Below are 19,012 nucleotides of genomic sequence, written 5' to 3'. Positions count from 1 at the left end.
TACAGATGGTTGTGAGCCACCATGTGGTTGTTGGGAATTGAACTCAGGACCTCTGGAAGAGCAGTCAGTGCTCTTAACCGCTGAGCCATCTCACCAGCCCTGCTGTTCAGTCTTAATTACAATAAAAAACAATAACAAGTTTCCCCATTACTATGAGAATTCCAATTGCCCATGAACCAAAACATAGGACAAGAAGGAGAGAGTTTAGAGTTAATGTGCGATTTCCAGCAAAGGACTGAAAAACTCAGAGCAGCAGGCAAACCTACAACACATGACAGGAGTCTCAGAATTACCTTCCCAGGATGTCACTGTTATAGAGCCAACGCTGGGCAAGTAAGGGCTTACTCTCCAGAGACCTGATGCCAGCCACGTGGGCTTCCAGATGCAGATTCCCTCTTGTTTGGATCTCATGAGGCTGTTGTTACCTACACCTGGTGGGGTGAAAGGGCTTCCCACCACGGAGAAGCTTTCTGGTAAGAAAGCCCCAAAGAGTACGTGGAGCAAACTGTCAACAGGCTTCCCTGCTATCCCAGCCTGAACCACCTGGGGGCCCCTGACTCCAGAAAATTCAGCATCAAGTCCTGGCCTTGCTCCCAGAGAAGGATGAGGGTTGGGACGCCTCAGCCTAGAGAAGCCAGGGGCAGCTGGGTTTCCCCAGCACCTGAGGGCGGGAATACTGTGAAGTCTCGGGTTTCAGCCTAGCTGGCAGTTGCCTGTCTGAAGGCTTCTCTGTGCCCTGGAATTGTACAGAATGTCTCTTGTGGCTTTTTCTCCTCCCTCCTTTTTTCCTGTTGACTCTCCCCATCCGGCTCTATGAATCACAGGACTCCACAGGAAAGCAGCAGATGTTGACTTTTACTTCTTTTAAGCCAATGTCAGCTTTCTCCTGTGGAGTGGGGAGCAGGCAGGAAGGTGAGAACCTGTGGGGGTGGACGACAACCTTCTTTTCAGAACTGTGAGGGAGGACAAAGGGAATCCGAAAGGAGTCGAGAACAAAGTCTTTTGAGGTAATAGGAAAGATTGGGCCCAAAACAAAGACCCAGTGCTGGCTGTGGAACCCGGCAGGAGGAGGGACGCACAGGATGGGGATGTCATGCGTTTTGGTGCCAGCCCTTCTCGGCTAAGGCAAAGCTTCATCTCTTGCCAGAAGCATCCCCATGGCTCAAAAGTCAAGTCAGGCTGCAGGTCTGGAGACATGTTCCCTCAGCATCTTTTCCCCTCTGAGCCTCTAAGCATCGTTTGGATCCGGAGTCTCTTGTAAAGGCTGCCAAAGTGGGCTTCTGAGCCTTCTGCAGTTACTGCTCCAACTTCTCTTCACTTTGTTCTTTGGGGATTTTCTTACGGGTAAAGAAACCAAGCTATAGAGGAAAAGATACCAGTCACTGCCAGATGCCCCGACTGGGGGCCTTGCCATAGCCCTCCAGCTTATCTGAGCGCTTCGCCTTTGTTCTCTTTCCAACAATGAGATTCAAATTTATTTTATTTGGCTTAGGTTAATTCAACCATCACTTGTGGAACAGAGTCAAGGAGAGCTGAACACGGCACCCCGCCCCCATCCTATCTGACTGACTAGCACAGCACAGAGCCTGTCCTTCCCGACAGAATAAGATGCTGTACCACCCACAAAGGCTGGGCTTACCTTCCACAGGCAGAAGACAAGGAGAGCAAGCAGGAGCAGCCCTCCCAGGACACTGCCCACGAGGATCCACAGGGAGATGAGGGTAGGGAGGGTCTGAATCACCTCCAAGTGGCTCTGTATCAAGGAGAGTTTGTTTTGTCTTTTCTTGCTTCGCTTGCTTTTGAAGTAGCTTTTTGTGGATTGGTTTGTTTGCTTGCTTTTGAGGCAGAGTTTCAGTTCTCGTCCCAGGCCGGCTTTCAGCCCATGGCAAGCCTCCCCTCTTAGCACCCCAGTCATAGAATTGCAGGCATGCATCACCACACCTGACTTGTGTTTTATATCTGCCTGTTAACTCAGATAGCCCCACTCAACATTACAACAAAGCCAGTCCTAAACAGAGTGAAAAAACCAAAACCTCTTTCTATTTAAAAACAATAAAGCAAGAAGCAAAACCGCCACTTCTGACGGAGGGATCGCCCAATGGATATAGTTTTGCTCTGAAAAATCTCATTGTGGGACGAGAGAGATAGCCCCATGGTTAAAAACACCTGTTGCTCTTGCAAAAAGGTTCCAGGTTTGGTTCCCAGCACCCATGTGGTGGCTCAAAACCATCTTAGTTCTGTAGGGTCCAGAACTAAGAGGTTCTGACCTCATATGGTTACATTTACTTGCAGGCGATACACTGATACACATAGATTTCTAAAACTAAGTTGGAAAAAAAAAAGGTGGTGGTGGGGGGGAAGGCCATCTCTTACCCAGCCCATTGCCACTATTTCCACAGCTCCAGCCCTACCTCACTCCAGCGGGAGGCTTCATTCAGCAGTAGGACACTGCCCTCCTCAGTTCCTAACTTGAAGGTACTGACCACTGTCACAGACTTGAACTTTGCCTGTGGAACAAGCAGGTAGGAAAACATGTAAACTGAGCCATCATCTGGTAGTGTGGCACCCCAAGAGCAAAGCTGAAGCTCCGTGGGCACAGTTACCAGGGCCCTGAAGACCAGGAGATGCCGCTGGAAATCGATGGGGGAGAGAGGGAGGGAAAGTGTTGGGGATGGTTTTGTGCACTGTGAATTCAAAGCTGATTACTGTGCCCAGGGATCTGGTTGCAGTTGGGATGTTGGCATTGTCAAGTGTCTTCTGCCTCAATGATGTGTAAAAATTATTTTCCATCACCTCTGATTGGTTAATAAAGAGCTGATCAGCCAATAGCTGGGCAGGAGAAGAGGAGGCAGGACCTCTGATCCCAGTGGGAGTCTCTGGTGGGGACCAGAGAGAGGATTGTCCACCCTGCCCTGAGAGATAAGAGAGGGAGAGGGAGAAGGAAACGGAGGGAGAGGGGAAGGGGGGGAGAGAGAGAGAGAGAGAGAGAGAGAGAGAGAGAGAGAGAGAGAGAGAGAGAGAGAGACTATCCAGACTCAGAGGTAACCAGCAGGCATAGAATAGCATAACCTGTTAATAGAAGTTAGGAGCTAGTTAGGAAGCAAGCCTAGCTTAAGGCCTAGGCATAAATAAGTCTCCATATCATTAGTCAAGAGCTGAGGCAGGCTTAGAAAAGCTCAGCACTTTTATAGGAAACAGACAGAAAGCCTGTTTGGCAAATACACAGTTTACAAGGACAGTCAACTTCCCTTTCTGTCCAGGGACCTCCATGGGGCTGAACCCTTCTGTTCTGAGATCAGAGACATGTTTCCTACCAACTCCCACTGATACTAGGATCTAAGCCTTCATGTTGAATCTTGTTGTCTACTGCAAGATATTAAGAGATGTAAACGTTATCCGACTGTTGTGTTTAGTGGTGGGGCCTTTGGAAGTGCCTGGGACGAAAGTCATCCGTGGAGTCTTGAGAATGAGTCCTGGTGGCTTTGAAAGAAGAGCAAGCAAGAATGGGTACAATAAGCTCAAGTGCCTACCTTATGACTCAACAGGGACCTATGAAAGCTGAGCTTAGGAGAGCATGGCTTTGAGCCTAATATACCTCGTGTTTACAACTTTGTCTTTGTCTACTGGTCTGTAAGATCCTGGAGGTTAAGCACTGTGTTTAATCAGCCTTTGTGCTGCCAGTGTCTATGACAATTATGTAATGGTGTGTGTGTGTGTGTTTGTACATATGCGTGTGTATATGTGTGTGTGTAAGTGTGGAGATCAAGATAACAATCTTGGGTGTTATTCTTCAGGTACCTACTTTTGTCCTTTTGTTTGAAACAGGATCTGCCATTGACTTGGGTTTTTGTTTGTTTGTTTGTTTGTTTTGACAGTTCTCATCGGCTGGCTGGCCTTAAATTCATGAAGATCAGACTGGCCTTGAACTTGAGATTAAAGGCATTTTTGTTGTTGTTGTTGTTTTGTTTTTTAACTTTGTCAAAAAAGGTGAGACTAGGGGGCGAGTAAGCAGCTAGGGATGCACCTGAATCACTCTCCTACTTTATACTGGGATTACAAACACATCACTTCATCCAGCTTTCTATGTAGGTCCTGGGGTCATGCTTTACTTACTGAGTCAACCCCCACAGGCCCTCAAGTGGCTTCTTAACAATTTTATAATAATAATAATAATAATAATAATAATAATAATAATAATAAAGCTAGTTATGGTGGTGATACACATCTGTAATCCCAGCACTCAGGAGATGGGAATAAGTTCAAGGCCAACTAGAACAACTCACTGAAATCCTGGGGGTTGGGGTGGAGTGGAGAAATAGTTCAGCCAGTAAGAGTTTGCTGCTCTCGAAGAGGACCAGAGTTCAATTCCCAGCACCCAGGTAAGTGCTTGTAGCTTTAGCTCTACCCAATGACTTCTGTTCCCTGACAGCACTCACACACATACATCTACTCACACACATGTGCACACACATGCATCTACTCACACACGTGTGCACATACATGCATCCATACACACATCTGTACATGTGCATCTACACACACATGTGCATACACATGCATCTACACACGTGCATTTACTCACACACAAGTGCACACATGTGCATCAACACACACACATGTACACACACATGCATCTACACATGCACAAATAAAAATAAATCTTGGAAAAAAATAAAAATATTAAAAATATCTGGGGATGGTCAGTGGTGTCCCAGAGGCCACTGAAATCCTCAGTCACACACAAGCACACACAACTGAATCAAACAAAATAGTCAAAAGAGATAGAGAGTACTAGGCTTGGAGAAGAATTTGTCAGACCTTACTCACCTAGTTATAGCCCAGAGATCTTGCAATACTGAAGGTAGTTGCTAGGTGTAAATGCACAATATAATCTCCTAGTGCTAAATAGCCACTTATAATTAAGATGCCATTTCCCTGCTCACACTGACTCCGAGTGCCTATCACATAGTGACTTCAGTTGGAGACCCTCATAGTCTAGATCCCTCTCTCAGCTATGCAATCTTACCTTCCACTACCCCATAAAAACCTAAGTAATAGCAATTATTGTATTCATTTGTTTGACAAGAAAAGTATTAAACACCTACAATGAGTTAGACATGATACTTCTTAATCTTTTTGGTGTTGACTTAACAGAGAGTCATTCCTATAATAGGCACTTGATGAAGTGTGTGTGCGTGCATGCGTGTGTGTGTGTGTGTGTGTGTGTGTGTGTGTGTGTGTGTGTATGGCTGGTGTGGGACTTGCTATGTAGACCAGGCTAGCCATAAACTTTGAACTCACAGAGATCTACCTGCCTCTTGAGTGCTGGGATTAGGATGACCTAATTAGGATGACCTGGCTTGGTGAATTATTAAATGTGAGCATTCTATTAATTGATCTCTATGACGCTGCTAAGGGACACTGTAATGGTTTATATATACCCTACCCAGGGAGTGGCCCTATTAGAAGGTGTGTCCCTGTTGGAGTAGGTGTGTTGCTATGGGTGTGGGCTATAAGACCCTCATCCTAGCTTCCTGGAAGTCAGTATTCTGCTGGAAGCCTTCAAATGAAGTTGTAGAACTCTCAGCTCCTCCTGCACCATGACTGCCTGTTTGCAGCATGTTTGATAATAATAGACTGAACCTCTGAATCTGTAAGCCATCCCCAATTAAATGTCCTTATAAGAGTTGCCTTGGTCACGGTGTCTGTTCACAGCAGTAAAACCCTAAGACAGACACTATATAGAGGAAAATACAAGGGTGGTTGCTATGTCTTAGTGAGGCTTGCCTTGTGTCCATCTCCCTGCCTCCTTGGAACAATTCCACAAGCTAGGTATCATTGTTCTCATTTTAAAGATCACGAAAAGACCAGGCATGGTGGCTCATGCCTTTAATTCCAGCACTTGGGAGATAGAAGCAGATGAATCTCTGTAAGTTCAAGGCCAGCCTGGTCTACATAGTGAGCCTCAGGACAGCCAGGGCTATGTAAAGAGACTCTGTCTCCAAAACAAAATAAAACAAACCCAAAAATATGGAAAAAAGATTAGGGAGGTAAAACTACTTGCTTATGTCAAGCAGAGGGAGGCTGAACTTACACATGAGTTTATGTGTCCGATCTGTGTTAATGTTTCAGATAGAACCAGAAAGGAAGAATGGTTTACCCTCCGGAAGAATTCATTGTGAACCAGCCTCAGCAGTCCGACAGAGATCTCAGTCCCCTTTGCCAGCAGTCCAAGGTGACACCTCACCACCTGACACCTAGTGTTACTTCCGTTCTACCAGAACAGAGACAAATCAGGACTCTGGAATGGGAAGATCCCCCCTCCCATTGCCACGTCCCACCCACCTGTCACCAAACAGCAATCTCTACTTGCATTCCTGTCACAGACACCTTCCTGTGACTCCTACCAGTCTGCTTGTGTGCTGAAGCTCCTCTGGATGCACAGGGAATCCTGGGGGCTCAGTCAGGTTCTGCACTGTGCAGCTTGCCTAGAGAAAGATCCAACTTGAAGAACCTTCTTAGACAGGCCACTCCTACAACCCTTCTAATGCAGAGTCCCGTTCTGTCCTCCCAAGCCACATGTAAGAGTGGTCCCAGGAAGAGAAGCCCAGAGAGCCAACAAGCGGGAGCCCACTAGTTCAAGATGGCAGGTTCCGCACACTCTGGCCCAGACTCACATTGCCAGAGATGACTTGAGATAGTGACAGGAAGTAGTTACCCCCATGGGCTACAGCTGGAAGGAGGGCAGAGATGACAAGACCACTGACCACATGGCAACCAAGGTTCTGAACCTGGGAGAAGAAGTTAAATCAGAAAGAGGCGAGAGACAAGAGGACCTGCTTCATTTGCTCCTCCAGCCACTCAAATCCACGAGAGACTCTTCTCAGTCTTTCTTCACACACCCCACCCCTAGGATGCCAAGACTGATACAGCTTCTCACCCTAAGAGTGGTTTTGAATTCAGGGCCAGGACCCACTGGGAGAGTCCTGTAAGGGTGAACCTCATACCGATGCAGAGTGGACTCACTGTGTAGATACCAAGCCAGGAGGGGTAAGGTCACAGCCATGACACAGACGCAGGACACATGATCCGCATACAAACATGGATTCAGAGAAGGTAGGGTCAGCACATGGATAATGAGATAGGAGGCAATGAGAAGAAAATTAAATATTGTAACACAGGTTTGATTTTTTTTTTTTTTAAGTATTTGGCCATTAACCCCATATTTGTTTAATCCAGTTCTAATGCTCAGGACCTGACAAGATACTTAAGAGGAAAGATTGACTATGAGTGGGAGTGAGGACCAAAAGATTCAAGGATTGTGTTCTTGGGAACACTAAAGCACAAGGAAGGACAGGAAGAAAACTCAACAGAGGTCAATCCGGGTCAATCGGCCCTAGCCAGGAGCCCAGCCATACCTAGAGAACACGAGGTGAGGTTCATATCGGATGTAGGCAGAGGTCTGAGCTGTGTTATCTTGAAGGGTCTCATTTCTCTCCAGGCTACTGCTGCAGGGCCAGGGAGAAAGTTTCACATTCCAGTCCCTTCTCAGGGACCCTGGCTGCTACTAGAGGAATCAGAGTTGTTCCTTCCAGACACCCACTTCTCTGACTTTCAGTCAAGTGTTCTGAAGGGGGTGGGTGAGGGCTTGGGGGAAGCCCTTTGTTCTCACCTCCTGGCAGTCAGCCTCACAAAGACCTGGCTCAGGAGGAAGGTGCAGCTAAATTCAAACTCCAACAGGAAGGTCACCTGAGAGCAAGAGACATGGAGGAACAAAAGCCCATGTCTCTCTCCTTCCCAGAACTTCCATGCCCTGTGGATCCAGAGCTAGCTTTCTCGGCACCTTGTCCTCATTCTGAACCCATACTCACCTTGGCCCCAGCCTGGAAGACCGGATGCCCCACGATGCAGAGCCGGGCATGGGGGGAAGGGACTGCGCACTCCACCTTCACTGACTTGGCCCTCTGAAGGCAGAAGGAGGGAGGTGGGAGTCAGAGCTGGGGTGGAGCTGCACTCCCTCCAGCAGTCTCTACAGTGGAGCCTTTCTCCACAGCACCCATAGCTGATGTCCTGGTCTCCCTCCTCCTTCCTTCCTTCACCTCAGTCCCCTCCTCCAAAGTACCTGAGGAGTAAGACTGGCCAGGTGGAGGTTTCTGGAGAAGCTGAGACTCAGACTAGTGTTGTAGGCATTCTCCTTCTTGTTCTCCAGGGTCACTGACACCAGCACTTTCTGTCGGCCACCGTGAACCACATATGGGGACTTCCTAAGAGTGGGAGACAAAGCAAAGACTAAGAGGCAAAAGAGAATCAAGTCTCATTTCCAACACGGTGGTACACACCTTTAATCCTAGCACTGGGAAGGCAGGTGAATTTCTGTGAGGTCGAGGCCAGATTGGTCTAAATAGCAAGCAAGCTTCAGGCCAGCCAGGGCTACAGAGGGATAACCTGCTCTCTACCAAACCAAACAAAACAAAACAAGCAAACAAACCCTTTCTAGCCCCCTTGAGTCCCTTCTGGCTTGCCTAGCTCTTCTTCATCTAACCTGGAGCCTCTGATGTCCATGTCAGCTTGAAGCACCAGGTCTGTGATACATTCATTGTCAGGGCCACAGTCCTTTGAGAAGGGAATCTAGAAGAGAGTTAAGGGTCTAAGAGGAAGGAAAGGAGGAAGGACTAGAATGTTCTGATCACCGGAGCCTGAATCAGATTTCACCATTTGTATGACCTCCCCTTCAATTCACTGGAAGGGCAGCACTGAGACTCCAGGTGGAGCAGGGCATAGCACTGCTAACCAGCTTTCGTATAGACGTAGAGGATCCCTCAGCCAGCACAGGCCCTGGCTTCGTGGTGTTGTCCAAAGCAAAAGTCACAGTCAAGGCCACTGGCCGGAGGTAATCCGACGTATCCTAAGGGAAACAGAGTGGAGGGCAGGTTGTGGGGAACCAGGATTGGAGGAGAAGCCAGACCTCTGCAGAATATGTTGTGGTCGTCGTCTATGTCCTGCACACTGTCCCAAGATTTCACAGTAATTCAAATACAACTCCTATGAAATAGTTATCAGTATACATCATCCCTTTTTAGCAAGGATACTAAGATGTAGTGGCTAAATGACTTGGCAGAGTCCATAGCGACAAGTTATAGAGCTAGGATTCTACTCCATATCATCCTGACTCCCAAATCTGAATGGTCTCAATCTCTGTTTCCATTTTATCACTGATTTGGTTGGAACAACACAAAGCAGTTACTACCCCACCCTCACCAGTGCATGGAAGTGCAGCTGTTCACAAGTGACATTCCCAACACTGAGCTGGAGCTGCCGAGAGGACAGCCGCTGGCCAGAGCCATCGAATGCTGCACGTGCCCCAGTGGTCCACTCATCCAGTGATGCTGAGAACCGTATGTCTGAATGGGAGAGGCAAGCATGAGCATGGAGGCAGATGCAGACACGGAGAAGGGCCAGGGCTTGGGGGTTGTCTAGGATACATTGTAACCACTCACAGAATCTGCGATCCCAACGCCCAGGAGTTTGAGACAGCACTTGGAAGCAAAGGGCTGCGGTCAGACAGGCTGCTTCCTGGCCCCGTCGCTTACAGTCCTTCTGAACCACACTGATGTGCGGAGGTATCACATCGAGGGTTGGAATCAGGTGGATGATGGGCTGGGAACTGGGAACAGGGTGGAAAAGAAATTCTAAAAGAGGCAGGTTAGGTTCCCCCAAAAGTACAATCCTAGCCTGGGGGTGGAGCTAGTGGCAGAGCTCCGGAGGATTTGAGCCTGCGCTTCAGAACCAGAAGAAAAGGAAGAGATAAGGGTGGCAACCTTGGTACTTACTTCTGTATGATAAGCAAATAACTAAATAAATAAATAAATGGTCTAAATGTGTCACTCTTCCCAGACACCCATGACAGGAATCATATAATAATACATTCAATTCAATAAACACTAATGTCAGACTGGAGAGACAACTCAGGTTTGATTCCCAGCACCCACATGTAAACTCAAGGCCAGCTAGCTATAAAACTCCAGTTCTGGGGGATCTGATGCTTTCTTCTGGTCTCCCCAAGCACTGCGCGCGCGCGCACACACACACACACACACACACACAGAGAGAGAGAGAGAGAGAGAGAGAGAGAGAGAGAGAGAGAGAGAATAGATACACATACAGGCAAAACACCTATACACATAAAATAAAAATAAGTAAGCAGCGTCAAAGACCTTATGTGGACTATCTCGTTTGATATTTACAATAAGGTGGTGGCAATTACTTTCACTCTATGAACTAGGATTTAGGCATCAGATTAGCTGACCTAAGAAACCTAAATCTGTGGCCTTCGTTCTTATAAGCTGCGCCATGCTGGACTTCCTAAGCTGGACTCCTCACCTGAACAGAATGGCTGCCCCATGGGCACCCACAGCCACATCCACGAGATCATCTCCATCCAGATCTAACCGGCCATCTACACTTCGGCCGAAGTATCGGAGGGCCTGAGGCATGGAGACAGCAGCAATCCTCTGAGGAGAAGAGAAAGGAGACTGAGGAGGGACTTACAACAGCTCTCCTTTCCTCTGGTCAGGTTCTTTCCAACATTCCCATCCGACAAGAGAGTAAGAAAGTTTTGCCTGTCTCAGGAGTCCCTCATCCACCATCTCCTGTTTCAGTCAATGAATCCAGGTACTTGTTTGGTGTGAGTCTTAAGCCTAGTATGATTAGCAGTCCAAGAACACAATACCCCTCCCCTCTTCTGCTCCCTTCCCCTCCCCCTCCTCCCACCACAGTGTCCCATTTTCAGTTGTTCCTTTGTATGTTGTTTTTGAGACAGCATCTCACTGCGTATGTAGTCTGGGCTAGCCTGGAACTCACTATGTGGACCAGGTTGGCCTTGAACTCACAGAGATCCATCTTCTGGGAGTGAAAGACCTGTGCCACACCACATTGTTTCTTAGCCCAGCACTGCTGACCTGGGTAGGATGTGGCCTGATTCCAGTCTGGGTTCCATGATACAGGTACAGTGCTCCCTGGTGTCCATCCTCCAGGGGTGCCCCCACTGCTACATCAGTGAAACCGTCATGGTTCAGGTCAGGAAGAGCAGCCATGGCAAAGCCAAACCGAGAATCCTGGGAGCGGTCTGGCTGAAGCGTTCCTTGGAGCATCAGCAAATTTTGCTTGTAATGAAGAAGAGATGAAAGGCATTGCTTATCTGGTGACCTTTGCCCCTCAGCATGCTCTCAAATATGTGTGTGTCCCTCTTCCCTTTTCACCATCACCCACACACATCTTATGGGGTCTCACTGATTCTTACCTGGCCCACCACGTATACATAAACGCGTCCAGTCTCCTTGTTCTGGGGACCCAGGAACATGGGAGCCGCCACAAGTAAGATATTAGTTATCCCATCCCTATCTGTATCCAATGGGCAGAGCTCGCTGCCAAAGTATGAGCCGATCTGGGAATGACAGATGGGGAGGATCCAAGAGAGAGGGGAAGGTGACTGTGACTCATCAGGAAGCACTTACCAGTCTGCCGATCTATCCACCCTGACAGACTGCCTACCCAGAATTCAGCAAGGGCTCTCCAGCCTTGCCCTTTCCTTTCTTACCTCCTGGAAGCCCAGGGGTGGGGTGGGGAGTGTCCAAGGGTCCCACCCTCCTTTAATGTCATACCTGATCCCCCTGGAGGCTCTGGGCGACCCTCACAACCCCATCTTTCTTTAGCTGGAAAGCGATAACTTTTCCTCGATGTCTAAACCTCGGTGCCCCCGAGAGAAAGAGCCTGCGTCCACCAGGCAGAAGCATGGAGGAAACAGAGTAACCTAAAGTGAGGAGGCGGTGATGTAAAAGGAACAACATGAGGTCAGAGAGGAGGGTTTGCTGAAGGCATAAGGTGAGGTCTTAGGAGATTTAGGGGAGCTGAGTGTCAAACTGTGGGGGTTGAGACGGAGTGCCTCATACCCCCTTAGTGGGTCTCCCTGACTCTCCCAATTCCCTGCACCTCTCTGTGACTCACCCAGGTAAGCTGCGTGGTTCTGCAATGCAGGGGGAAACTCATCTTCCAGGGCAGTTGGTGGGGGGAAAAGGCGGCGACCTTCTTCAAGCCATAGCACGGAGCCCACCCAGTCATAGGCCCCCACCATCCCAAAGAGAATCCCATCCTGAAGGGTAGAACCAAATGTGGGCACTGAGAAGATAGCGGGGGAATTGGAGGAAAAAGAACTTTCCAGTGGTGAGATGCTCACTCACAGGTCAAAAAGGCATGGAAGGAAGGTCAGGATGTGGGCTGGTTAAAGGAGAAATCTGGAAGGGCCTTGGGGTTGAAGTTATCTAAGTTAGGAGTAGAGAAGGATTATGAAGAGATGGAGGGCTAGGGGACGTAGCAGAGGGTCAGGATCTGTCCAACCTGTAGCCGGTGGATGGAGAAGCCGATCTCAGACATTTCTAGCCCAAAGGAGCTTTCATTTTCTCCACGGGACCCTTGGGCATGAGAAAATCGCAAGGCGCTATCAGGGGAGCTCGCCCTACTGAACTCACTCTAGAAGGCCCCCAACCGGGTCTTATGTTTCGCCAGGATACTCATTACCTTCAAGACCAAAAATCCGGTCTCCCAGTGCATCCACAATGTCCGTCAGTGCAGCCTCATCTGTGACATTGAAGAAGAATCGTTCATCCGGATCACTAGCAATAGCTCTGATTTCTCGAAGAAAAGAGCTGGGGTCTCTCTGTCGCCGGAGATAGTGACCAAGGACCTGAGTTCAAGATGGGGTTCATTAGCTGTGTGAAGTGAGCTGATACAGAACATGGCCAACTAAATAAAGCCAAGGGAGGGAGATAACAACTGAAGCCCAGTTAATACTATTGTCGCTACTGTCACATCCTGAACACCTTTCTTCCTCAGTCTTTCTAAATCCAGAGTCAATTCTTGGTCTGGGAAGATGACTTAGTGGTTAGAGTGCTTGCTATGCAAGCCTGACAACCTGAGTTTAGATTCCCAGACCCACACAAAATGCTGAACACAGTAACACAGGCTTATCGATAATTCCTGCATGCCTCAAACCGAGACAGGAGACTGAGACAGAAGACCTGCCCAAGACCTGTGGGTCAGCTATCCCGGCTTATTGTATGCAGCAGTGAACAAGATATCCAGTCTTGAACAAGATGGCAGGTGAGACCCAACATCTGAGGTTGTTCTCTGACCCACCATGATATGTGCACAGATGCGCACGCACACACACGCGAGTGCATGCGCCCGCACGTGCGCACATACACACATACACCCCCCCCACACCCCACACATATCATACAAACACACACACAGGATACAACACAAAACAAAACAACTGGACTTGATCGAGTCTCACCGCAATCCCGTAACGTGTCACTTTTCCAGCGTCACAGGCCTTTAGTGCTGCTGGAAGCTCTTCTCCATCATGGGACTCTCCATCAGTGACAACTACCAGCAGCCGAGCGGCCTCTGGTCTGCCCCCCCTCGACTGACTGAACCCTTCTGTGCTAAGAAGAGAGATAAAAGAATGACATATGGTCGTGTGTATGTGTGTACACGTGAGCACATGCATGTGTACACACGTACATACACACACAGGCACACACGCATGTGTGCACATACAGTGTATTTAACACAGTTCACTGAGGTCAGATGTCTTTTACACCATTCCCCAACAGTGTCTAGCATGCAAATTGGCACAGAGTCACAACTTGACTGTTTGGATGGCAGGGAACATATAGAATAATCTGTCATCAGTGTAAATATGTACAAGCTTTATTCATTCATAGATTCATTCAGCAAACATTGCACTTGGGTTGACAAGATCAAGAAAATGGAGAATAGAGACTAGTCAGGTCATGTAGTCTCCCCAGAGGTTTAGGGTCAGGTTTGAAAAGAAGGCTAGGGCATGAGTGGTTAAGAAGCTAGTAATCAGAATTGACACAGGAATAGAAGACATGGAGTCCTGTGTGAGGAAACCAAACAGACAAGAAGAGATACACCCACAGACCCTGTAAAGTGCAAATACAGTAAGAGAGAGTACAGTGACAGCAACCTAGGCTTCCTCCATGAACTTCTGACATGCAGATAAAGATAAGCACCCAGAGCATCCTGTGATGCACACACTGCACTCCAGACCCTCTCCATCCCCTGCTGATCCTTCCTCCTCCCACACACGACCCCTCACCATGCCTCACCATGCCACCATTATTGCTTGGGCGGTTCTCGTTTCTCGCCCCTCCCTCCGACTGAGGTTCCTTGCTGCCCTCACAACTTCCTCCTTTGTTCGGAAGTCTCCCAGGGACCACTCGTGCACAGGGGTCTCCCCGTACTGTACCAGTCCTACCTGAGAACAATAGACCATGTGCCCACATGGGATGTACATAGAGGGTGGAGAAGACGGAGCACAAAGGATGAAGGGGAAGTGAATGTCTAACAGATCTGTCCAACTTTCAGCCTGTGGACCCCAAGCAACTACACACAGCAAAGGAAAGCCATGAGCGTGGCCCCCACATAATCATAAACTTACTTCAAACATTATGATATTTTTGTGACTTTTTGGTAACTTAATTGCACAGTTCTTGAGCATGAGTTCCGTAGAAGACAATGTCCTGGGGTGATGTTAAGAGGTTGGATGTGGCCACTTAGACCAAAGGGACCATGAGTGTTTACTTCTTTCCCTTCAATCCCATCCACATGTCTTTCTCTTACCTGTATCTGTTCTGGATCGATAAACAGTCTTCCTACCAGCCTCCGAAGGAAAGTCTGAACTTCTGACCAGGGATAGATACTATTGGAGCCATCCAAAACAATGACGACATCCATGTATGTAGGACAGCCTAGAAGGGGGCACACAGTGATGAGAAACAGACATGGAAGGATTCGGGGTGGAGTCAACAAGGGAAAATGTTCCAGGAGAACGCTACAATGTAAGCATTTGCTAGGGATTTCTCTCTTACTTACAAGGAAAGCACTATGCCAGGGCCCCAGGGTAGAAATGAATGAAAGAAGAGACTGGCAAATTCCAAGTTCAAGGACAGCCTGGGCTACATAAGACTATCTCCCAAACAGCAGCAGATAAGAAAGTATATGAAAGGCATGAGGGGAGAACCCACTAACAGAGAGCTTGCTTGGCATTCATAAGACCCACAAAACTAAGATATCAAAGACTCTGAAAAAACGCACTGGGGTAGAGAACACTGTAAACAGAGGGAAATTCAGGTCCACAAGTAAATGTCACACAGAGCAACAGTGACGTAAAGGTGATGGATGAGGGACAGGCTGCACACAGGACACACTAGGTTTTAAGTTGGTAAAACCAGATTCTGGTGTCTTGAGTCTCTCCTAAGGAGTCTGAATTCTACTCTGTTAGCAAACAGGTGTCTCTTCTGCGTGCACACATGGGATGGTGAGGATAGCCGTGCGGATCAAGTCTTTTGTCCTGTTTTTCCCACCCAGCATCCCCATCTGGGAACTGAGCCCTTGGGCCCTCCCACTGGCTCACGTTGGGCGGTGGGTGCCAGGCTTCCCTGGGGCCGGAATGAAGCATCCACACGGGCACATATTCCAGAACTGAAGACAGAGCTGCCACAGGCACGAGACCAGAGAGGGGCACAGGCCTGGGTGGATAGGTAAAATAGTTACTCCCAGGCTTGAGAGGGGCCTCTCAGGACATACCCCAAGTTAAAAAAGAGATGGGGCCCACTCCATGGCGTACCCTGTCTTGCTCTCTGGAGTTTTGAATTCCTTGTCTTTTCTATACAGACTAATTTCCCTTACCACAATGCTCTCTTTGTTGTTGTTGTTTGGTTAGTTTTGGTTTTAGGTTTTTCGAAATAGGGTTTGGCTGCATAGTCTTGCCTATCCTGGAACTCACTCTGTAGATCAGGCCTGCCTCTGCCTACAGAGCTCTGGAATTAAAGACACATGCCACCACTGCCCAAATACTAGAATGTTCTCTTCCCTGCTGTGAACCTTCTGAAGAGGCCCTTCTTTTAGCTCACCATGAATCCCCCATCAGCATCTGTCTCTAGTAGAGACATCCCCAGGTGCATGTTCACAGCAGGCTGAGAGGAATTTCCCAGTTGATAGTCACCTGGTAGGAGGAAGGGTAGTAAGAGATGAAGTCATGGGGTCATAGTTCATGCTTTAATTTAGGGCCATTTGGGAAGAAAATGAAAAGGACTCCGTTGAAGACAAGGTCTGTCTAAGTTAGGGGGCAAAGAAGCCAATGTCCAAGGAGTCAGAGTTACTAGATGTCAAAACCAGGGATTAGTAGGGGAAAAGTCAGGCTTCTTCTTACCCAGGTGGCCTTTGGTACATGGAGCACTGTGGAATCCCCCTATAGAGCAACGATAAACATCCCCCCTCCGGTCACCTGAAGGCCCATCCCACGGGGCGCCCACCAGCATCCTGGAAGGAGAATATGGATATAAAGATCTGGTGAGCATGTACTTAGTATAGGGGAGAGGGAGAGTGCATGAGATGGCGTGGAGCCCGAGGCACTTTCAAAGGCCAGTTTGGACCGGTCTACCTTGCCTCCCCTTTATCAGTGAGTGCACAGTGCCAATCCCATGCTCCTCTGTTTTCCCTCTCACCATCGCTGTCCACCCCCAACATGCTGTAAGACACTGTATCCGAATTCGGCCTCTGGTGGCCCTGTGAAGAGGCGTGGGTGATGCTCGTCCAGATTAAAGGGGGAGCAGAGACCTGAGGGGTGAGGATTATAATTAGCATCCAACAATCAGTTAATGAAGGACTGGGGAGGGATAAGAGACAAGACAAGAGGGAGCATCCATCTCAGTGTGTCTGCCTGATTTCTTATAAGCTCTCCTGGCCCATGTCAATGACATGTACTCAGAGCCCCAGGTGGGATGATTGGATGACTCTCTTCCTGCCAGGGGAATGGAAGGATGGGGGGGGGGGGGGTCCTAAGGCCCTCTGCCATGCTGAAGCACAGCTGTATTTCCATTCTCATTCCTGAAATCTCATTCACAGACACATCTGGAAAGGTCGAGTTACTCTTTCCACATCACTCCTCCTACACATTCTCCTCTCTGAGCCGTGAGAGTCAAAAGAGGGAGAGGGCTTTTCTGAAGATGCAGAATCACCACCCTTTCCAAATTCTTCCCAACCTAGGGCCATGGGGAGAAGGAGAGGGCAAGGAGCTCCCTGCCTGGGTGTCCCCTCCTGTTTCTTCTTGACACTGTCACACTTGCATTTTCTCCAAGGTCGAGGGCGCTGGCTCCTTCCAGTCCTGCCAACCTCAGTGCTAATTAAGTGGGTGGAACCATTGGCCTACCCACACACGGTTTGCCATATTGCCCTGTTAAGGGTCCTACCGCCCCCAAGATCCCCCCACAATCTCCTCATGGCATCCACCTTACAATAACCCTTGCCTACTCTCACAGTTCCTCAAACTTTAGCCCACTCCAGGGGTCCCCAGCTGTGCCCTGCTGATTTCTTTCTCCTGACCCCAATTCCCATAAAATCAGAACTGTTATTTTAGGAAACAAAGATTATAGGGCACTAGCAGGGAAAAATTCCAAGCCTCTTGTCCCTCCCATGATTCTCTTCTTTACTGTCTTGCTCTTTGCATCCAAGCAACCCTCCATCCCCCAGTATCTAACTCCAATTCACACTGCGCTTTCAGAAAGGTATTTTATATGTGAGCCTTTTTTTCATCCAGGAAATTGGCAGGGCTACGAGACCAGGAACTGTAGCTCAGTCGTTAGGTGAACCCAGAGTTCTGACCACATAGTAAGGCAATTATGCCTCAGGAACCAAGGAGTACCAATGGCAGGGAGAAGCAGGCATCGGACCAGCCGAATAGAAGATGAGAGACATGTTTCTTTTCTGTATCCTCATGTCTATGGAGTTTAGGACAACGGTTTTAGATAATTAGGTACAAAGGTTTAGATAGTTAGGTACAAGCCAGAGGAAGTTTTAGCCCCTGCCATTTGGGTGTCTAAGAATGTGAGTGCACACATGAAATACAGCACCAGTATTAACCTCTAACCCCAGCTCCCAAAGAATTTTAGCCATAATGGTCCCAATTCTAAACAATCCACATATCTTCCATTCCCATCAGAAACCAAGTTCACTTCCCTCACCTGTCAGCAACGCCAGGGGCAAGAACAGGTGAGGGATGGAGAGGGGCTCCATGGCTGCTTGTCCGGTCCTGTCCGAGAAGCTCTGAGTCGCTCTGTCCCTCTCCTTGGCTGTTTTCGTTACTTTCTCTCCTATCCTGCCCCCTCCCACTGGCAGCTAAAAATAAAGTTGGACGGAATGGGAGTGGTGGTGGAGGGAGCTGTGGGGAGCCCCACACAGGAGCACAGAGCAGCCTTAGTCCAGTTCTCTACCTTGGTGCTGCCCCCTGGAGGCCTCAGCTAGTATTCAAAGAGAACACAAATTTTGACCCTTTCTGAGGCTACTTTTACATATGATTTATTTGTTCAATGATTTTTTCTCCAGTTTGGAACAGAAAGTAGGATTTAGAGACATTTTTTTGCCTTATTAATCTTAACATAGGATATGCAAAATAGCAGCTGACAGCAGTGACAGCAGCATTTTCCTGCCTACTGTGTGAAGGGCAGCCCTACTGTGCGACCTTGCCAGTCCACTGAGTTCTGGTCATGGTTATGTGTGTTTAATAGCTTTTGGAGGGTCTTTGCCTGTAAACAGGTGTGCTTTGTGGTGTCAAGATAATTCCTTTGGTTTAGAGCATCTCACTCCTAACTTGAGGCTGTGAACATCTTAGTGGTTTGTTTAGAATTGGGAGCATTATGGTATGTCCACACCTTCCCCCAACATTTAAGTTTTCAGTGAAAACCTGTAGGTAACCATGTTAGCTGCTAATGCCAAGGAAACCCACCCATAGTCTCAGGAGCCAAGGCTTACAATGACCAGAGCATGAGAGACCAGATGTCAGTGAGTGAGCAGCTGGATAGAGTGACACTCAGCCGCTCTCCTGGCTACTCAGAAGCCTAAGGCAGGAGAGCTCGGAGTTTCAGGCCAC

General features: G+C 48.4%; 1 protein-coding gene across 1 annotated transcript in view; it reads right to left on the bottom strand.

The window, feature by feature from the left end:
- Itga10 (integrin subunit alpha 10) overlaps positions 1-18,918 on the bottom strand; it is a 19,272-nt gene extending 354 nt beyond the window's left edge. The window contains exons 1-30 of the mRNA XM_034500470.2: positions 18,108-18,918; positions 16,593-16,704; positions 16,298-16,407; positions 15,999-16,090; positions 15,500-15,614; positions 14,707-14,834; positions 14,193-14,341; positions 13,352-13,502; positions 12,574-12,739; positions 12,394-12,467; positions 12,004-12,148; positions 11,661-11,809; positions 11,300-11,443; positions 10,959-11,162; positions 10,381-10,511; positions 9,498-9,664; positions 9,259-9,401; positions 8,792-8,905; positions 8,543-8,628; positions 8,123-8,264; positions 7,872-7,964; positions 7,673-7,749; positions 7,419-7,508; positions 6,941-7,025; positions 6,678-6,791; positions 6,408-6,488; positions 6,161-6,274; positions 2,412-2,507; positions 1,640-1,753; positions 1-1,358 (exon numbers count right to left, since the gene is read on the bottom strand). The exon at positions 1-1,358 is cut by the window's left edge and continues 354 nt beyond it. Coding sequence (XP_034356361.1) covers positions 1,296-1,358; positions 1,640-1,753; positions 2,412-2,507; positions 6,161-6,274; positions 6,408-6,488; positions 6,678-6,791; positions 6,941-7,025; positions 7,419-7,508; positions 7,673-7,749; positions 7,872-7,964; positions 8,123-8,264; positions 8,543-8,628; positions 8,792-8,905; positions 9,259-9,401; positions 9,498-9,664; positions 10,381-10,511; positions 10,959-11,162; positions 11,300-11,443; positions 11,661-11,809; positions 12,004-12,148; positions 12,394-12,467; positions 12,574-12,739; positions 13,352-13,502; positions 14,193-14,341; positions 14,707-14,834; positions 15,500-15,614; positions 15,999-16,090; positions 16,298-16,407; positions 16,593-16,704; positions 18,108-18,159 — 3,501 coding nt within the window. The 5' untranslated portion in view covers positions 18,160-18,918 and the 3' untranslated portion in view covers positions 1-1,295. The remainder of the gene's footprint in view (positions 1,359-1,639; positions 1,754-2,411; positions 2,508-6,160; positions 6,275-6,407; positions 6,489-6,677; positions 6,792-6,940; positions 7,026-7,418; positions 7,509-7,672; positions 7,750-7,871; positions 7,965-8,122; positions 8,265-8,542; positions 8,629-8,791; positions 8,906-9,258; positions 9,402-9,497; positions 9,665-10,380; positions 10,512-10,958; positions 11,163-11,299; positions 11,444-11,660; positions 11,810-12,003; positions 12,149-12,393; positions 12,468-12,573; positions 12,740-13,351; positions 13,503-14,192; positions 14,342-14,706; positions 14,835-15,499; positions 15,615-15,998; positions 16,091-16,297; positions 16,408-16,592; positions 16,705-18,107) is intronic.
- Between the last annotated feature and the right edge of the window lie 94 nt (positions 18,919-19,012).

The sequence above is a fragment of the Arvicanthis niloticus genome, chromosome 4, assembly GCF_011762505.2.
Source record: "Arvicanthis niloticus isolate mArvNil1 chromosome 4, mArvNil1.pat.X, whole genome shotgun sequence".
Lineage (NCBI taxonomy): Eukaryota > Metazoa > Chordata > Mammalia > Rodentia > Muridae > Arvicanthis > Arvicanthis niloticus.
Note: the sequence above shows the minus strand (reverse complement) of the source record. Positions and strands in the feature narration are given on the sequence as shown.